We start from the raw sequence: 14,945 nt of genomic DNA, 5'->3' as shown, positions 1-14,945 counted from the left end.
CTCCAGAGCCACATATTGCAGGCCTGACTTGACTGGAACTGCAATAACTGAAGTCTTTTTTTTATTTCTTTTTAAATTGCAGCTTTATTGTGCTGTCTTATTAGCAAAAATATCAACTGAGAAATTTCATTGAAAATCTTGTATTAATTTGCAGTGTCACTGCAGCAAAGCCCCCCTCCCCCGCCAAAAAAAAAAGAACAAAAACTGAGCACTATGCAGTAACACAGTGTTTTAAATGTTTTGTTTCATTTCACGTCTGTTGTCTGAATACACACTGACACAAAGATGTCCTCCTCACATATATATTTTTTTAATTGAGCACAAACACTGCTGTAGTTGCAGTAGTGTTCAGTGAGACTCTATACCAGGTGAAAATTGTCCCAGGTCATCATCAAGCAGCTGCTCCTGGACCTGCTCCTGGACCTGCTCCAGGACCTGCACCAGGACCTGCTCCAGGGCTTGCTCCAGGACCTGCTCCAGGACCTGCTCCAGGACCTGCACCAGGACCTGCTCCAGGACCTGCACCAGGACCTGCTCCAGGGCTTGCTCCAGGACCTGCACCAGGACCTGCTCCAGGACCTGCTCCAGGACCTGCTCCTGGACTTGCTCCAGGTGAGACGCCAGGGTTCAGCCCTGACTTCTGTCTGAATGTGTAACCTCTGTGTCTTCTCCTCCGGGGCCTGCTGCTCCCGTCTGCTCAGCCCCATCAGCCACTTTGGGGACATGAATGGAGGTGAACAAGGGACACATGGCAGACACACAAGGACAACTTCACAACAGAGACAAAGAACTACACACCCCTCTGCAGCCTGACCGGCTCTGTAGGACAGAGAGTAGTGCACAACCAGGATTTCATTTTGGTTTACTCTCGATGCTTCTGTTGCATACCAACTGACCCTTAAAGAGGGATCTGTAAAATTTCTTCATTCTGTACAGTGTGACTGACTAGCGTGAACGTGTTTGTAGTTATGCTTCACTATTTAAAAAACAAAACAAAACAAAAAAATAATACATACTGTACATCATCTGAGGTTCTGCCCAAGAAAGACATTACATAATGATGATCCACAACCACAAATTAGCGTTTGCTGTGACAATGTGTCATTCATTATTTCACTCTGTTATTGTTTTGTTCGTTTCTGAATCATCATCCCAAAAGCTTTGCAAAGCCATTTTTTATAGTTAAACTTTGTTTATTAGAGACAGACAGAGAGCTACGAACTGAACTACCAAGACATTTCAATATAAACACTGTTTTGTGTTTGAGGGAATGTGTATACCGTGTTATGCTCATGAATACAGCACACATGCAAATATACATACAAAATTTTTATCTATTTCTTTTTTTATTTCTTGCAACAAGAAAACCGGTAAAGACCTCATATTTTCATGAACTATTGAAATTTGTCACTGTGAACATGTGCCATGTAGTCTGTACTCTGTTGTGAATATAAACTGTGTTTGTAAGGTTTGATGCCCATTGCACATGAGTCTTTGCCATTTTAAACTAGTGTTGGTTAACAAATGTCTGAAATGAATTCCAGAGACTGAAATACAACATGAAAGATCCACTTTATTGATGGGTCTTCGTCACGACGGTGGAGCTGAATGGGAATGGTCTTTCCGCCACGGGAGAGAAGTGTTTCACACTTTGCTCTTGTGACAGTGTTTCAGAGCGTCTCTCATGGCTGCCAGCACCATGTCCACATTGGCCTTGCTGCTGTTACCTCCCATCAGCCCCACACGCAGCACCTGGACACACCACGGACATTGGAAACTGTTCACGTGAGCCGTCAAGGTGTTGAAATGAAAACAGACATCCCATATTTTCTTACCAAGCCAACGGATGGTCCCAGACCTCCAGAAATCTCCAGATTATGTGTTTTCATGATGTAGGCTGTGATTTCTTTCCAGTCATATCCATGAGGGGCCACAATAGTGGTCACTGTAGGAAGCCTGGTGCTCTGGAACAAACCACTGGCCATGAAAATTGAACATTCACAGTTTTACTGTTTGTAATATTAGACTCACTTTTTCTTTAACGAATAGCTTGAGACCCATGCTCTCCAGGCCTTGGTGGAAATACTCTGCCACGTCTTGATGTCTTTTCCATGAATTCTCCAGACCCTTCAATCAGTGACAGTAGCATCAAACTGTCTCAAAACCACAGATGAGTTGATTTTACATTTTAATATATTTGAACTGTGTACGTGTGGAGTTGGCAGCTGTTGTGACTGTGTATTCGATTGCACATTAATTAAAAACCAATTGCAAAGAGGTGGAAGAGCTTTCCTTTTTTTTCTTTTCGCTTTCTGTGTGTCACAGCAGCTTTCTTTGCTCATTAAATGTGTTCGCCTAGTCTACATGTTAGTCTTTTCTAGTTGTCATTATGCATACATAAAACTAGTGCAACACAGTGTGCAATGAACAGAAGTTGACGCTAATGCATTGCCATCCATCCATCCATTTTCCATCGCTTTTCCGGGACCGGGTCGCGGGGGCAGCAGTCTCAGCAGGGATGCCCAGACTTCCCTGTCCCCAGACTCTTCCTCCAGTTCCTCTGGGAGGATCCCAAGGCGTTCCCAGGCCAGCCGAGAGACATAGTCTCTCCAGCGTGTCCTGGGTCTTCCCCGGGGTCTCCTCCCAGCGGGACATGCCCGGAACACCTCCCCAGGGAGGCGTCCAGGAGGCATCCTGAACAGATGCCCGAGCCTCCTCAGCTGGCCCCTCTCGATGTGGAGGAGTAGCGGCTCTACTCCGAGCTCCTCCTTGGTGACTGAGCTCCTCCCCCTGTCTCTAAGGGAGCGCCCAGCCACCCTATGGAGGAAGCTCAGTTCAGTTGCTTGCATCCGGGATCTCGTCCTTTCGGTCATGACCCAAAGTTCATGACCATAGATGGGGGGGGGGGGGGGGGGGTGGGGGGGGGGGGGGGGGGGGGGGAGTAGATTAACCGGTAAATTGAATTGAGAGCTTTGTCTTTCGGCTCAGCTCTTTCTTTACCACAGCGCACCGATACAACAACCGCATCACTGCAGCCGCTGCACCGATCCACCTGTCAGTCTCACGCTCCATCCGTCACCCACTCGTGAACAAGACCCCAAGATACTTAAAGTCCTCCACTTGGGCCAGAGTCTCTCCACCGACCTCGAGAGGGCAAGCCACCTTCTTCCGGTCGAGGACCATGGCCTCGGATTTGGAGGTGCTGATCCTCATCCCTATTGCTTCACACTGGGCTGTGAACCGCCCCAGTGCATGCTGCAGGTCCAGGTTTGATGAAGCCAACAGGACAACATCATCTGCAAAAAGCAGAGATGAAATCATGTGGTCCCCGAACCGGAACCCCTCCGGCCCCTGGCTGCACCTAGAAATTCTGTCCATAAAGATTATGAACAGAACCGGTGACAAAGGGCAGCCCTGCCGGAGTCCAACATGCACCGGGAACAGGTCCGACTTACTGCCGGCAATGCGGACCAGACTCCTACTCCGGTCATACAGAGCCCCGGACTCCGTATTCCCGGAGCACCCCCCACAAGACACCATGAGGGACGTGGTTGAAAACCTTCTCCAAGTCCACAAAACACATGCGAACTGGTCGGGCAAACTCCCATGAACCCTCGAGCATCCTATGAAGGGCATAGAGCTGGTCCATTGTTCCATGACCAGGATGAAAACCATATCGTTCTTCCTGGATCCAAGGTTCAACTATCGGTCAAACCCTCCATTCCAGTACCCTGGAGTCGGAAGGCTGAGGAGTGTGATTACCTGATAGTTGCCAAAACAGTCTGCCAATCCAGAGGCACTGTCCCCGACCACCACACCATGTTGCAGAGACGTGTCAACCAAGACAGTCCCTGCGCATCCAGAGACTTAAAGGAGCACAGCACAGTTTGCACGTTTTATGCAAAACACCGACCCCTGCAGGCCTTAGGCTTAACTGTAGCTTAGTGAAAAGCTTGTGTCTGTGGCTTATGCCCATGTACATGCACAGGAGAGGGGAACTCCTTCCTCGCTCTTTTAGTAGCGCTTGAGTAAAATTTAAGTTTCCTATGCCTGGTGGGTCTGTGCTGGAGTTGTGGCAGTGCTAGAAGCCGGTCTTTTCTTGCTTTCTGGAAGCTCCATCCTCAGTACTGCTCAGTTGTTGCTTCTAAGCATCTGGCGGAGTAATGGTGGACAAAACGAAACTTAAGGATTGCCAGGCCAGCGGGAGCGCGCATTACGTCAAGCTCAGAGCGATTCGTACCCGAATCACTCATATTTCTGTGCCTTCAGTGCCCTGCACAGGAAAATAGGAGCGACTGCGATCTTGCAGAAATAGCTCTTGCTGCCCATCAGGCAAAGGTGAAAACGTGTGTGAGTGTGAATAATTGATAATGTAATATTTAAAACTGCGCTTTGCCCCTTTAAGGTACTCAGTGTGAATCTCATCCACCCCCCCGGTGCCTTGCCACCAAGTAGCTTACCAACCACCTCGGTGACTTCAGCTTGGGTGATGAACGAGTCCACCTCTGAGACCTCAGCCTTTGCTTCCTCCACAGAAGACGTGGCAACAGGATTGAGGTCCTCAAAGTATTCCTCTCACCGTCCTATGGTATCCCCAGTTGAGGTCAGCAGCTCTCCGCCTCCACTATAAACAGTGTTAGTGGAGACTTGCTTTCCCCTCCTGAGGACGGTTTGCCAGATTTTCTTCAAGGGCGACCGGTAGTCCTCCTCCATGGCCTCCCCAAATTCCTCCCAGACCTGAGTTTTTGCCTCCACAACTGCTGCAGTTCACTTGGCATGCTAGTAACTGTCAGCTGTTCTGGAGTCCCATGAGCCAACAAGGCTCGATAGGACTCCTTCTTCAGCTTGATGGCCGCCCTTACTTCAGGTGTCCTCCAGTGTTCGGGGGTTGCCGCCATGACAGGCATCGGAGACCTTACGACCACAGCTCCAAGAAGCTGCTTCGACAATGGAGGTGGAGAACATGGTCCACTCGGACTCAATGTCCCCAGCCTCCCTCGGGACATGAGCGAAGCTCTCCCGGAGGTGGGAGTTGAAAACCCTGCTGACAGAAGGTTCCACCAGATGTTCCCAGCAGACCCTCACAACACGTTTGGGTCTGCCAAGTCTGTCCGGTTTCCTCTTCCGCCAGCGAATCCAACTCACCACCAGGTGGTGATCGGTCGATAGCTCTGCTCCTCTCTTCACCCGTGTGTCCAAAACAAACGGCCAGAGTTCAGATGACACGACAACAAAGTCGATCATCGACCTCCGATCTAGGGTGTTCTGGTGCCAAGTGCACTAATGGACCCCCCTGTGCTCAAACATGGTGCTTGTTATGGACAAACTGTGGCTAGCACAGAAGTCCAATAACAAAACACCACTCGGGTTCAGATCAGGGAGGCTGTGCATCCCAATCACCCCCTCTAGGTCTCACTGTCACTGCCCACGTGGGCGTTGAAGTCCCCCAGTAGAACAATGGAGTCCTGGCTCCAAGGTGGGGCCCCGTCATGGTCCTTGATTTAAACTTCTTAATAGGGGCTTTTGACCTGCCCTTAGTCTGGTAATGCCTCAGTTCTCAAACTGTGGTACGCGTACCACTGGTACTTGTATGCGCTTTTTTCCCATGCTACAGTTTGGGCTCAGCTGTGTGTGTTCCATGCAGGTGAACACTGTGTGTATTGCTATTCTGGAAAATCTATCTTGAAAAAAGACGCAAACACAACCTTCATAATGCTTCCTGATTCATTTGCTAACTACCCAGAAATGAAAAATAGAAAACATTTGTGGCCCACCTCTTCAGAAAGGACAGTCAAACTCTCTCTGAGGGAATAATATGCAGTGACTGGGCCCGTGTGGTGGTATCTGTAGAGGGGAGGTAAGGACCACACATCCATACACGGTCACTCATTGCTGCCATACTGTGAAATCAAATCATTGTTGAAAATTTGACGGTTTTACATTCTTGACGGCTTGTCATCACATCCCCAGTAGTTGGCAAGCCAGCTCAGATCCAAGAAGAATGACAGAGGCTTGGTCTTCCGGTTGAAAACTTTCTGGCTGTCCCAAAAAAGTGTGTGTGGGGGGTGGGGGTGGGGGTGGGTGGGGTGGCATTAATACTGTGTTGCACTGTTGTTTGAAGCCATGTAAGAGACAGAGGAGGCAGATCTCACCATGCCCGCTCACTGAAGGAAATGGGAGCTGTACCAGGAGGGGCGTTTAGGACCTTTTGGGATCCGGTATACAGGATGTCTATCTCTGTAAGCACAAAACAAAGCTTCATGTTTCAGAATTACAGAAAATATCAGCAGGAAACATTCGGCCAGATTTATCAGTCAACCTTGCTGGTCCATGTAGAGGGGGGCTCCCCCAATCGAAGCCACGGCGTCAACAAGGAAGAGGGAGTTGTACCTGCAGGCATAAATCAGAAGACATCTGGCCATCTGTAGCTACCAGTGCCATGAGGACGGTGCACTGAGTCTCACTTGTGGCACAGCTGTCCGATGCCATCCAAGGGGTGCAAGACCCCGGTGGAAGATTCTCCCTGAGCGAGGAAGAAGATCGCCGGCCTGTGTTTTGACAACGCCTGTGGTAGCATAACAATGGGGTTGGAAAGAAATCATGCTGAGCGTTGTTCCTTAAAGAGGCCCAGTGTTGGGAAGCAGTACCTTTTCAATGTCTTCATTGGTGAAGTACCCACCAGGAGGGGCGACTATCGTATTCACTCTGGCACCTGGGCGAAAATTTTATCATCATTATTGTTCTACAGGTGATGCTGTTTTAAAAGGGCTCCTTCATTCAAGTCCACCATACATGCATTCTGCAGCATTTCAAATCCCTAATCTTGGACTTCTCATTAGATTTTGCAGGACGCACTCACCTATCCTCTCGGCTATTTCCGTGGCTCGCTCTCCCCAGATGCCGTTCACCGCTGTGAGCACACAGTCCCCGGGCTCCACTGCATTGAAGATGGCACACTCCATGGCGGTGTGGCCAGTGCCGCTCACAGCAAAGGTCACTTTGTTTCGGGTCTGGAACATGTACTGGATCCCACTTTTGATGTCACTCATTATCTGTGAGGCACAGCAAGCAAACATCAGTGATCTAGTTTAGTTAATAAACACATTAACGTCTGCCTCCCTTCAATGACTGCTATGATTTGTCCACAAAGAAGAAGAAAAAAAAACTTGTACCAGACGTTGACATTACGACAATATGAAATGTCACTGCAGCTACACTCACATTTTTTTTAGGACATCTAAATGCTGATTACATTTTGAAGGCTTCCTAATATCAAACATTTTATAAATCATTTCAGAAAGTGTTAGGCTTGATTCATCAACCTAATAATCAGACTTTTCGATGAGACGTGTGCTAATGCTCATTCACTTTTGTGTAGCTGAGACAGTGATTTGATACAGCTGACTAGCTAAACTAAAATCCAGTTCGTCTGAAATCTTTCACTAAATTTCCAACCTTTAAACGGACATTTCAGGTCATTCACTCTCGTCTAATGGGCCAACGAACTGAAGCCAGTTTTCAGGAAGGCAGAGACGCAGGCTGACACATGAAGTGGACATGAGGATGAGATTAAGGATGAGAGTCTCAGATTGATCATAATCTGCCCAGCTGAGTTGCAAACACAAACCTTTAACAATGTCAGTTTCAGATTGTCAAAAAAAAACAAAACAAAAAAAAAAAAAACAGAGAGATCATCCCACCCTCTGTTTTTTTGGGTTATCAGACTGCCTGTGTGATCTTCTTCATTTGTTACCTGAAAGGTCTCGGGATGCATGTGTCCGATGACAGGCTTGGCCCCGGCCTCCAGGATGCGTGGAGGAACATTGGAAGGTCCTGGTCCAAACATGTGACGATGAGGGACCACCAAGGGTTTCTGCAGACATCCCGGTGGAGGCACGGACAGCGACATGTTTCCTACAGTTTGAGAAATGAAGTAAAGCCACAAACGGTTGCAGAAATAAAGTGGAGCAGGGCAATCAGCGGAGCACACCCCTCGGTCTGTCCAGTGAGCTCCTCAATCAGAAGTCTGTCAACAGTATTCTGCCTTTATCTCCTCTGGTTCTTCTGTCAACACTGTGCAATGAGTGGCTTGATCCGATCCCATGCAGGTATTTTTCCCCTCTCAAAGATAAGGAAGTCACCCAACATATGTGTTAATTATTGACTGGTGGGTCTCCAGAGAATCCAGTTTAACACTTTCACTGCTGTGTTCATGCTCCACTGATAACTTTTTTTTTTAACTCCAAAAATCACTTTTCTGTTGCATTATAAAATTCAGTGCTAGTTCCATCAAGCCAAATCATCAGAGCGTTTGTGAAGGGAGTGTTCATGCTCAGATATAAAGGCTTTATTCTCTTCAAACCTACCAGTTTTCTCACATTTAAACACTGCGGTAACCATTGGGAGGGCAAGCTCTGTGGAAATAGGATGAAATCGCCAATAGAATCAGGCTCTTAGATGTTGGACTACCAGGCAGCCAGCATGCCAGTTATATGTCTAAATTTTACTGTAATGTGTGGGCAGAATTTAAGGTTCATTGATGGTAAATGTTTGCCTTTAACGGTTTTTTTTTTAAGGATAAAAAAGACTAGGGCTGCAAGATCCTCTCCATTATTATGGCTTTTTCCTGTTGCATTGTTGCTTCTGTAGTTGCATTGTGGCTTTTGTAGTGGTGTTGACCCTTCTGGGCCACTGTAAAATGTCTGTCCAATATCTTGCCTATTTTATGTACCTATTTAATACATACTGTGATCATATCATTTAACTCTAGCTGTGTATCATGTATAAATTGTACCATACTGTGTTCATATGGTATTGTTTTTGTACATTATACGTCTACACTGTGATATGTAATATGCCAACCCTGCAGGCAATACTGAGTGAGCATGACCTGGTGTTTACCCTAAAAGAGCAGACAAATTAGCACATATGATAAGTACACAGTGCAGTTTTGACAAAGTGGTGAAGGAACTATTGTACAAAGAAAAAAAAATCCATATTTCTCATCAGATAATGAAGTGTCACTTTTTTAAAACCATCTGTGGGTCCACAGAAACATCAGGCTCATTTTCCCACAAAAAGATGCCAAAAAGTTATAAATAAAGTTATATGAATTGAACAGTCATGTGACAACAAAAAGGTTTCAACCATTTGTTTAATCAGGTGCTCATTTGGATGGAGGCCACGATAACTCATATTCACAGTGTTTTTTTTCTTCAGAGCTGGGCTTGATTCATCCTCTGAGAGACGAGGAGATGTTTCCCCAGCGGCTCGGTGCAGAAGAGGCCGTCTCTGTAAACCAGCTGCCCCCTCAGGATGGTGGCGCTCACCACTCCTTGCAGTGTGAGGCCGAGGTATGGAGTTAGCTGTTCACAAGACAAATGTCAGTTTCACTCCAACGCCCTACTGAAAATGCAAGTCTCTACTTATGTAATTGTAAAATTAGATAATTTTTTTTCATATTTCTACACCTAGGGGCTGAACTGTGATAAATGCATCTTGTGTTATCTGAACATCCTTTAATGCTTGAATAAGGGAAAAAAAGTGTATATACTTTTAACAAATCAAATGCCATCCCTCATGAAGGATTGAATACTTATAACACAGGATAAATAAGGCATAACTCTATTAAAGTGCGGATATAAACCATGCGCACACTAAGTGCATGGTTTCTTTGATACACATATCATCCCTGTCAACATTGTCAAATAATCCTAAAACCATAGAACCGACAGCTCTCACACTTCAGGATTGTTTCCATTAACGAGATCAAATAGATTAACACTGTTTAACACACACCTTCCAGAACTGACCTAATGCATCAGGAAAGGCTGTAAAGTGTGTTTATTATGTGTGTGACTTATTCATAAGTTGATGTTCTTATAATAACCTGAAGCGAAAGATAACAAACGCAAGTTATGAATATAACCCTTTAAAGGCTTCTTCACCATAACAAAAATGTTCAATAGAATAAGAATATTAGGATATTCTTGACAGAATAACTTGTGGAAATGAGTCATTTAGTTCATTTGTTCGGTGTGGTTCAGCAACTGTATTTACCTTGTTCTTATGATGTATGCCAGGTTCTCGAATCTGTAAAGTGAAGCAGAACATGAACCACAGCTCATCCAGCCTGGTTAGCAGTATCACACACACACTGACCTCATATTGTCTCTCTGGGTCCCATATGACGAGGTCGGCGTCGTAGCCGGGGGCCAGGCGGCCCTTCCGGCTGGCCAGACCACAGAGTTGGGCAGTTTTATAGCTGAGCAGCCTCACAACATCGGGCAGCTGGAAGCCCCTCTCACTGGCCGAGCTCCAGAACAGAGGCAGACCTGAGAACACAGAGAATCCAGCTGACAGCAACACGAGCTTTCACTGGTTTTTGCTTTTTCATAACCTGCATCACTGTCAGCACTCATGTAAGACTGACGTCGCTCAGTGCCGCTGGACAGCAGCTCGAACCGGCTTCTTGTTTACCTCCATGTGAACTTTGCCCACTGTGGACGGTTAACTTGTAATCCACTCAAGAACAAAGTCAACATTAAATCCCCACCATGCTCTAGAAATTTGTTCTGATCTGTGTTTTTGGTTCTGTGTATGTATAGACAGTGAGTGAGTTAAAAGCCTCATTCAGACAAGTGGAAATGGGCCTCTGAATCACGGTAATCACAGTAAATGACAATTATGAGTGAAATACATGAAATCAAACTAAAACCTGTTTTTTTTTTTTTGTTTTTGTTTTTTTTACAATGTATGTATTATTTTGTTTTGATTGAATCTCAACCTTTTTCTCCTGCTTTTTTTTTCCATTAATCATGATGTGTCACACAGTGCTTGACAATGAAGTTTTAAAGGTCATTATTTGTGTGTCCGTCTGGAGTCAGTACCAAACTGTAGAGAGGAAATCCCTCCCCAGGCCTGGGTGAAGTCCCCACTGTCCAGTTTCTTCAGATCGGGGGTGCAGGGAGAGTGATCAGACACCACCATGTCGATCTGTCCAGCTTTCAGCGCCGACCACAACTGCTCCTGGCGTGTGAGAATCGGAACAAATTCAGTTCGAGCCGCTTGACATCATCTTAACAGAAAATCGCCACGACATACCTGCTGCTGCGCAGCATTTTAGATTTACCCGATTGTTGGATCCTCTGATAGGGGGGCAGCACTTGAACTGTGTGGCTCCTGGAGGGATGTTTTCTGCACACAGGCTGAGGTAGTGATGGGTCGTCTCCACCGTCAGCGGGGCTCCGGCCTGCCGTGCTTCCAGGATCAGTTTCAGCGGCTTTGCAGACGATAAGTGAACTATGTGACACCGGACCCTGTTGGAGAGGTGAAGCCAGCTCAACACGTTTCTCCACTGAAAACTAGCAGCTGTAATGTTTTGGTGGTTTATTAAATGCTTCTCACTGGTACTGTAGGCAGAGTTTGGTGACAGTGCGGATTGCCTCCACCTCCATGACATCTGGCCTGGACTGCAGAAAGGTGGAGTACTGGCAGGGGTCTGACGAGTGGTGTGTTTTGGAAAAAAATGGCAGTATTTGTTACTGCAACTGAAAGTCAACCATATTAATTTCATAGACTTTATAGATAAACGGATATTTTGAGCCTGGACTCTCAGATTCTTCTCAGCTCAAAAGACAATGTAAAATTGTTACCACCACTTTCTGCTGTGCCTTCCTGAACATCCATCTCGGCATGAAACTGGCGGAGATAAGAGGCGACAAGGTACATATCTGTTCTGCGTCTGGACGAGTACATCACCAGTCAGGTTGATGGGTTTGTTGTCAGAGACTGCAGTCAGTAATTTACCAGCAGGACACTTCCCGTGCCTTGCAGCTGCTTCATGGCTGCATGCAGATCGCAGTCGGTCACGTGTGGGAACTCCTCCACCCCGCTATGGATGAGGAAGCACTTGAAGCCAGCTACTCCCGCCTGAATCATGGGCCGAAGTTCAAGCTGTTAAGGGGATCCAAATTTCTTTTAGTCGCACCGCTTCGCTTCAGCAGGACTCTTTTTTTTTCTTTTTTTTTTTGTAATCACAGGTTCTCCGTTTCTAACCTGATTGCCAGGAATCACTCCCCCCCAGAAGGCCATGTCTACGAAACACTGCCCAGACGCCTCCTGCATCTTTTCATGGAAGTTGCAGAGTGTTGTGGTTGGAGGGATGCTGTTTCTGTGGGAATGAGAGGAACAGTAATGCTTACAATGTATAATTTCTAGTAAAGTATCCATCTACCCCTAAATACCGACACGAGACCGAAGGTCGACAAGCACCTTAAGGCTACGTAGCTCTAGAATTACCACAGTTATCCAAGCAATGGTGCAGCGATCAAAGCAGTAATAACTGATTTAATGAGCCATTCGCAGTTTCACCGTACTGGTCAGAGTAAAACGGGCCTGAACCGGGCTTCATTCTGATTACAATGCCCGTTTCCACGGAGACGTCAGAAACACTGACCATGGATCAGAGTACCTGAAATAGCTCCAGCACGGCTGAATGGCTGCTGGAGCTGTGTGTCTGATCCGCCTCCAGCCGCCGGTGTATCTGGCCTGGCTGCAGGTGTGAATGTGTGTGAGTCTTTCTTTGCCTCGTTGTGGAATGGCGACCATTTCAGGCCGTACTTAAACTTCCTCCCACTGTTAGCGGCGACAGACTCCAGGAACACATGACAGGTGGACGAATTAATGCAACTGTCAGGCCAGTTTGATGTTTGCCCAAAGGAGAGACTTTCGTTTACTTTACTTTCACAATGTGCTCGCTTATCTGGCGTTCCAGTCGCACCAGAGACTCTGTCAGGTCATTGATTGGACATTGATTGACTGTTGGAGTGGTTGGTGTTTCAGAACTTACAGTGGCATGTCTACGATGGTCGTCACCCCGCCAGCTGCCGCGGCCCTGGTGGCTGTCCAGAAACCCTCCCAGGAGGTGCGGCCTGGCTCATTCACATGGACGTGGCAATCCACAATACCCGGCATCACCACGCTGTCACCAACATCCAGCACCTGCGCTCACAGCGGTAGTCTCAGGAAATCACCATCACTCACATGGAAACTGTTCATTCAAGGCTCATTTTTAAGTTCAGGTCAGCGCTGTGTGAATTAAGTGTCCTTGTTTGCTTTAACTGAACATGGATAGAATTGTCATCTGTGCAAACTGTCTTAAAACAGGCTGAAAGCATTTACTCGTGTTTCAGGCATAATAATATTGTCTTACATCTGGCATGAGAACAGGGTTGGATAATACTGTGCACTTTTATTTAGTCCATGTGGAATGGTTTGTCTCTTTCATGACTATTTTGTGACTTGATTGTTAAGATCAGTAGGTCAGTCCACAAATTCTGGCTTCACAGCTTTTCATGTCTTTGCTTGTTCCTGTATGTATGTTCATGTATGTATGTATTTTCAGGATGTTTTTTTTTTTTTTTCATCTACTTCTTTTCAGTTTAACTTTAACTTGAATTTGTTGAAATTTTTGTGATTTAATAAAAAACAAAAAAGGAAATATAATTCTGCTTTGATATACAAAACCTCGTCCAGCACACAGTGTTGTGTTTTGTATGTTTTGTTGTATTTTACATGAAAACATCTGCAAAGCATGCACAACTGCGAATGCATCAGCTTGTCAAACATCAAAACCACGACAGCAGATCAGGCATGACTTGTGTAAGCAACAGTGATTCAAACAAGTCCACCTCTCGCCCCATAAGTTTGAACTCTGCCAGAGACTTGTGTTCAATTTTGGTGTTTTTGTTCTGATACATGCACACAAGACTGATGGTTTAAATAATTAACAGAGTTGTTTTGAATGGTACCAAACCTTAGGGTATCAGCAAAGGACTGGCTTACCTTACATTCAACATCCTGAGAAGAGCTGTCGTTGGACAGGATTTGATGTATTTTCCCTTCTTTCATTACGATGACAGCGGGACAAACTTGATCTCCAATCACAACCCTCTGACTTCTCACAGCACTGACAGCTGATCCCAGCTCCATATCTGTTCTTAAAGAGTTGTGAAGAGCAAAAAGAGTCTCTCCTCAGCTGTGCCTCTGCAGTGCAGGTGAATCTGTGCTGCTCGGTGGCGTGGAGCTGGGACGCCACCCCCTGTTGAACAGGTCAAAGGATCAGCATTTGTTGACTTTTTTTTCCCCCTTTTTCGCTTTTCTGACATGCATGATAGACCCAGCCATGCATGTCAGAAATTTCTGCAAAAATGTGATAAATCATTCTGCGTGTTTTAGAATCTTCAACTCAAGTTAATGTGGAATGAGGGAGTTTTCATTGGGTTTCACTTGGAGCTTGGTGACATCTGATCATTTGACTCAATTCCCCCCTCTTGTCCAAGTGTTTACGTGTCTCATGGTTTGTTACCTGAGTAGCCTATGTTGTTGATTTATTTTATGTCTGGCTGGTTTTCTCTTTACTCCACCTGAGCACTAATGCCTTTGGAATACTGGGAAATTGTCCTTGAAGTAAACAATGAATGCAGAGGTTATAAAGAGCCACTGTCTAATAACTAATAATAAGAAATACAGGATATTTATAAAATGAGAGCAGTTTTGACTGTGTTTCCCGCTTCATCAAGAAGAATATTTTGTTGTGACAGGCGGAGAGAACTGGCAGTGAAATGACCACACCCGACACCTGCAGCTGTGCCGTGCGCATGACTGCCAGCTGTGTGGTGCGCGCGCGCGCAGCGGAGGGAAGGCCCCGGCCGGGATCCGGGAGGGAGGGGGGAGTCTGCGGGATGGATGCTGACAGCATTCAGCGGCTTCGCCTCGGCAGCTCTCGTCCCTCCGTCCTCCTCCGGGCGGTGCGCGGTGCGTTATGACGCCAGGCCGTCTGATGGCTGCATTACGTGGGGCTGGCGGAGCGGCGCAGCGGCCCGGTTATGTAACGCGTCGGACGCAGCTGCACGGATGAGGATGAAATTAGAAGAAGTAAAAAA

At 46.4% G+C, this 14,945-nt stretch overlaps 1 protein-coding gene across 1 annotated transcript; it reads right to left on the bottom strand.

The window, feature by feature from the left end:
- Positions 1-1,644: 1,644 nt before the first annotated feature.
- agxta (alanine--glyoxylate and serine--pyruvate aminotransferase a) lies at positions 1,645-11,026 on the bottom strand. Its single transcript, XM_030082854.1, has 12 exons — positions 10,938-11,026; positions 7,754-7,914; positions 6,860-7,052; positions 6,648-6,712; positions 6,465-6,565; positions 6,320-6,390; positions 6,153-6,237; positions 5,941-6,039; positions 5,775-5,844; positions 2,032-2,127; positions 1,836-1,964; positions 1,645-1,752 (listed from the first exon to the last, which is right to left on the bottom strand). The coding sequence occupies exons 1-12, from the start codon at positions 10,987-10,989 to the stop codon at positions 1,645-1,647; spliced, it is 1,230 nt and encodes a 409-aa protein (XP_029938714.1). The 5' UTR covers positions 10,990-11,026.
- Between the last annotated feature and the right edge of the window lie 3,919 nt (positions 11,027-14,945).

This window comes from Salarias fasciatus, chromosome 23 (assembly GCF_902148845.1).
Source record: "Salarias fasciatus chromosome 23, fSalaFa1.1, whole genome shotgun sequence".
NCBI classification, from domain to species: domain Eukaryota; kingdom Metazoa; phylum Chordata; class Actinopteri; order Blenniiformes; family Blenniidae; genus Salarias; species Salarias fasciatus.
The sequence above is the reverse complement of the archived record's forward strand: the minus strand, read 5'-3'. Positions and strand labels throughout refer to the sequence as shown.

Excerpts from the sequence above, each read along its gene's own strand:
- agxta (XM_030082854.1), bottom strand. The coding sequence starts at position 10,989 with ATGGTGGTGTCTGATCACTCTCCCTGCACCCCCGATCTGAAGAAACTG. Across the intron at positions 7,053-7,753 it reads TGCATCCCGAGACCTTTCAG|ATAATGAGTGACATCAAAAG; the intron begins GTAACAAATGAA and ends TGTGCCTCACAG. Across the intron at positions 1,965-2,031 it reads AGCTATTCGTTAAAGAAAAA|AGCACCAGGCTTCCTACAGT; the intron begins GTGAGTCTAATA and ends GGTTTGTTCCAG.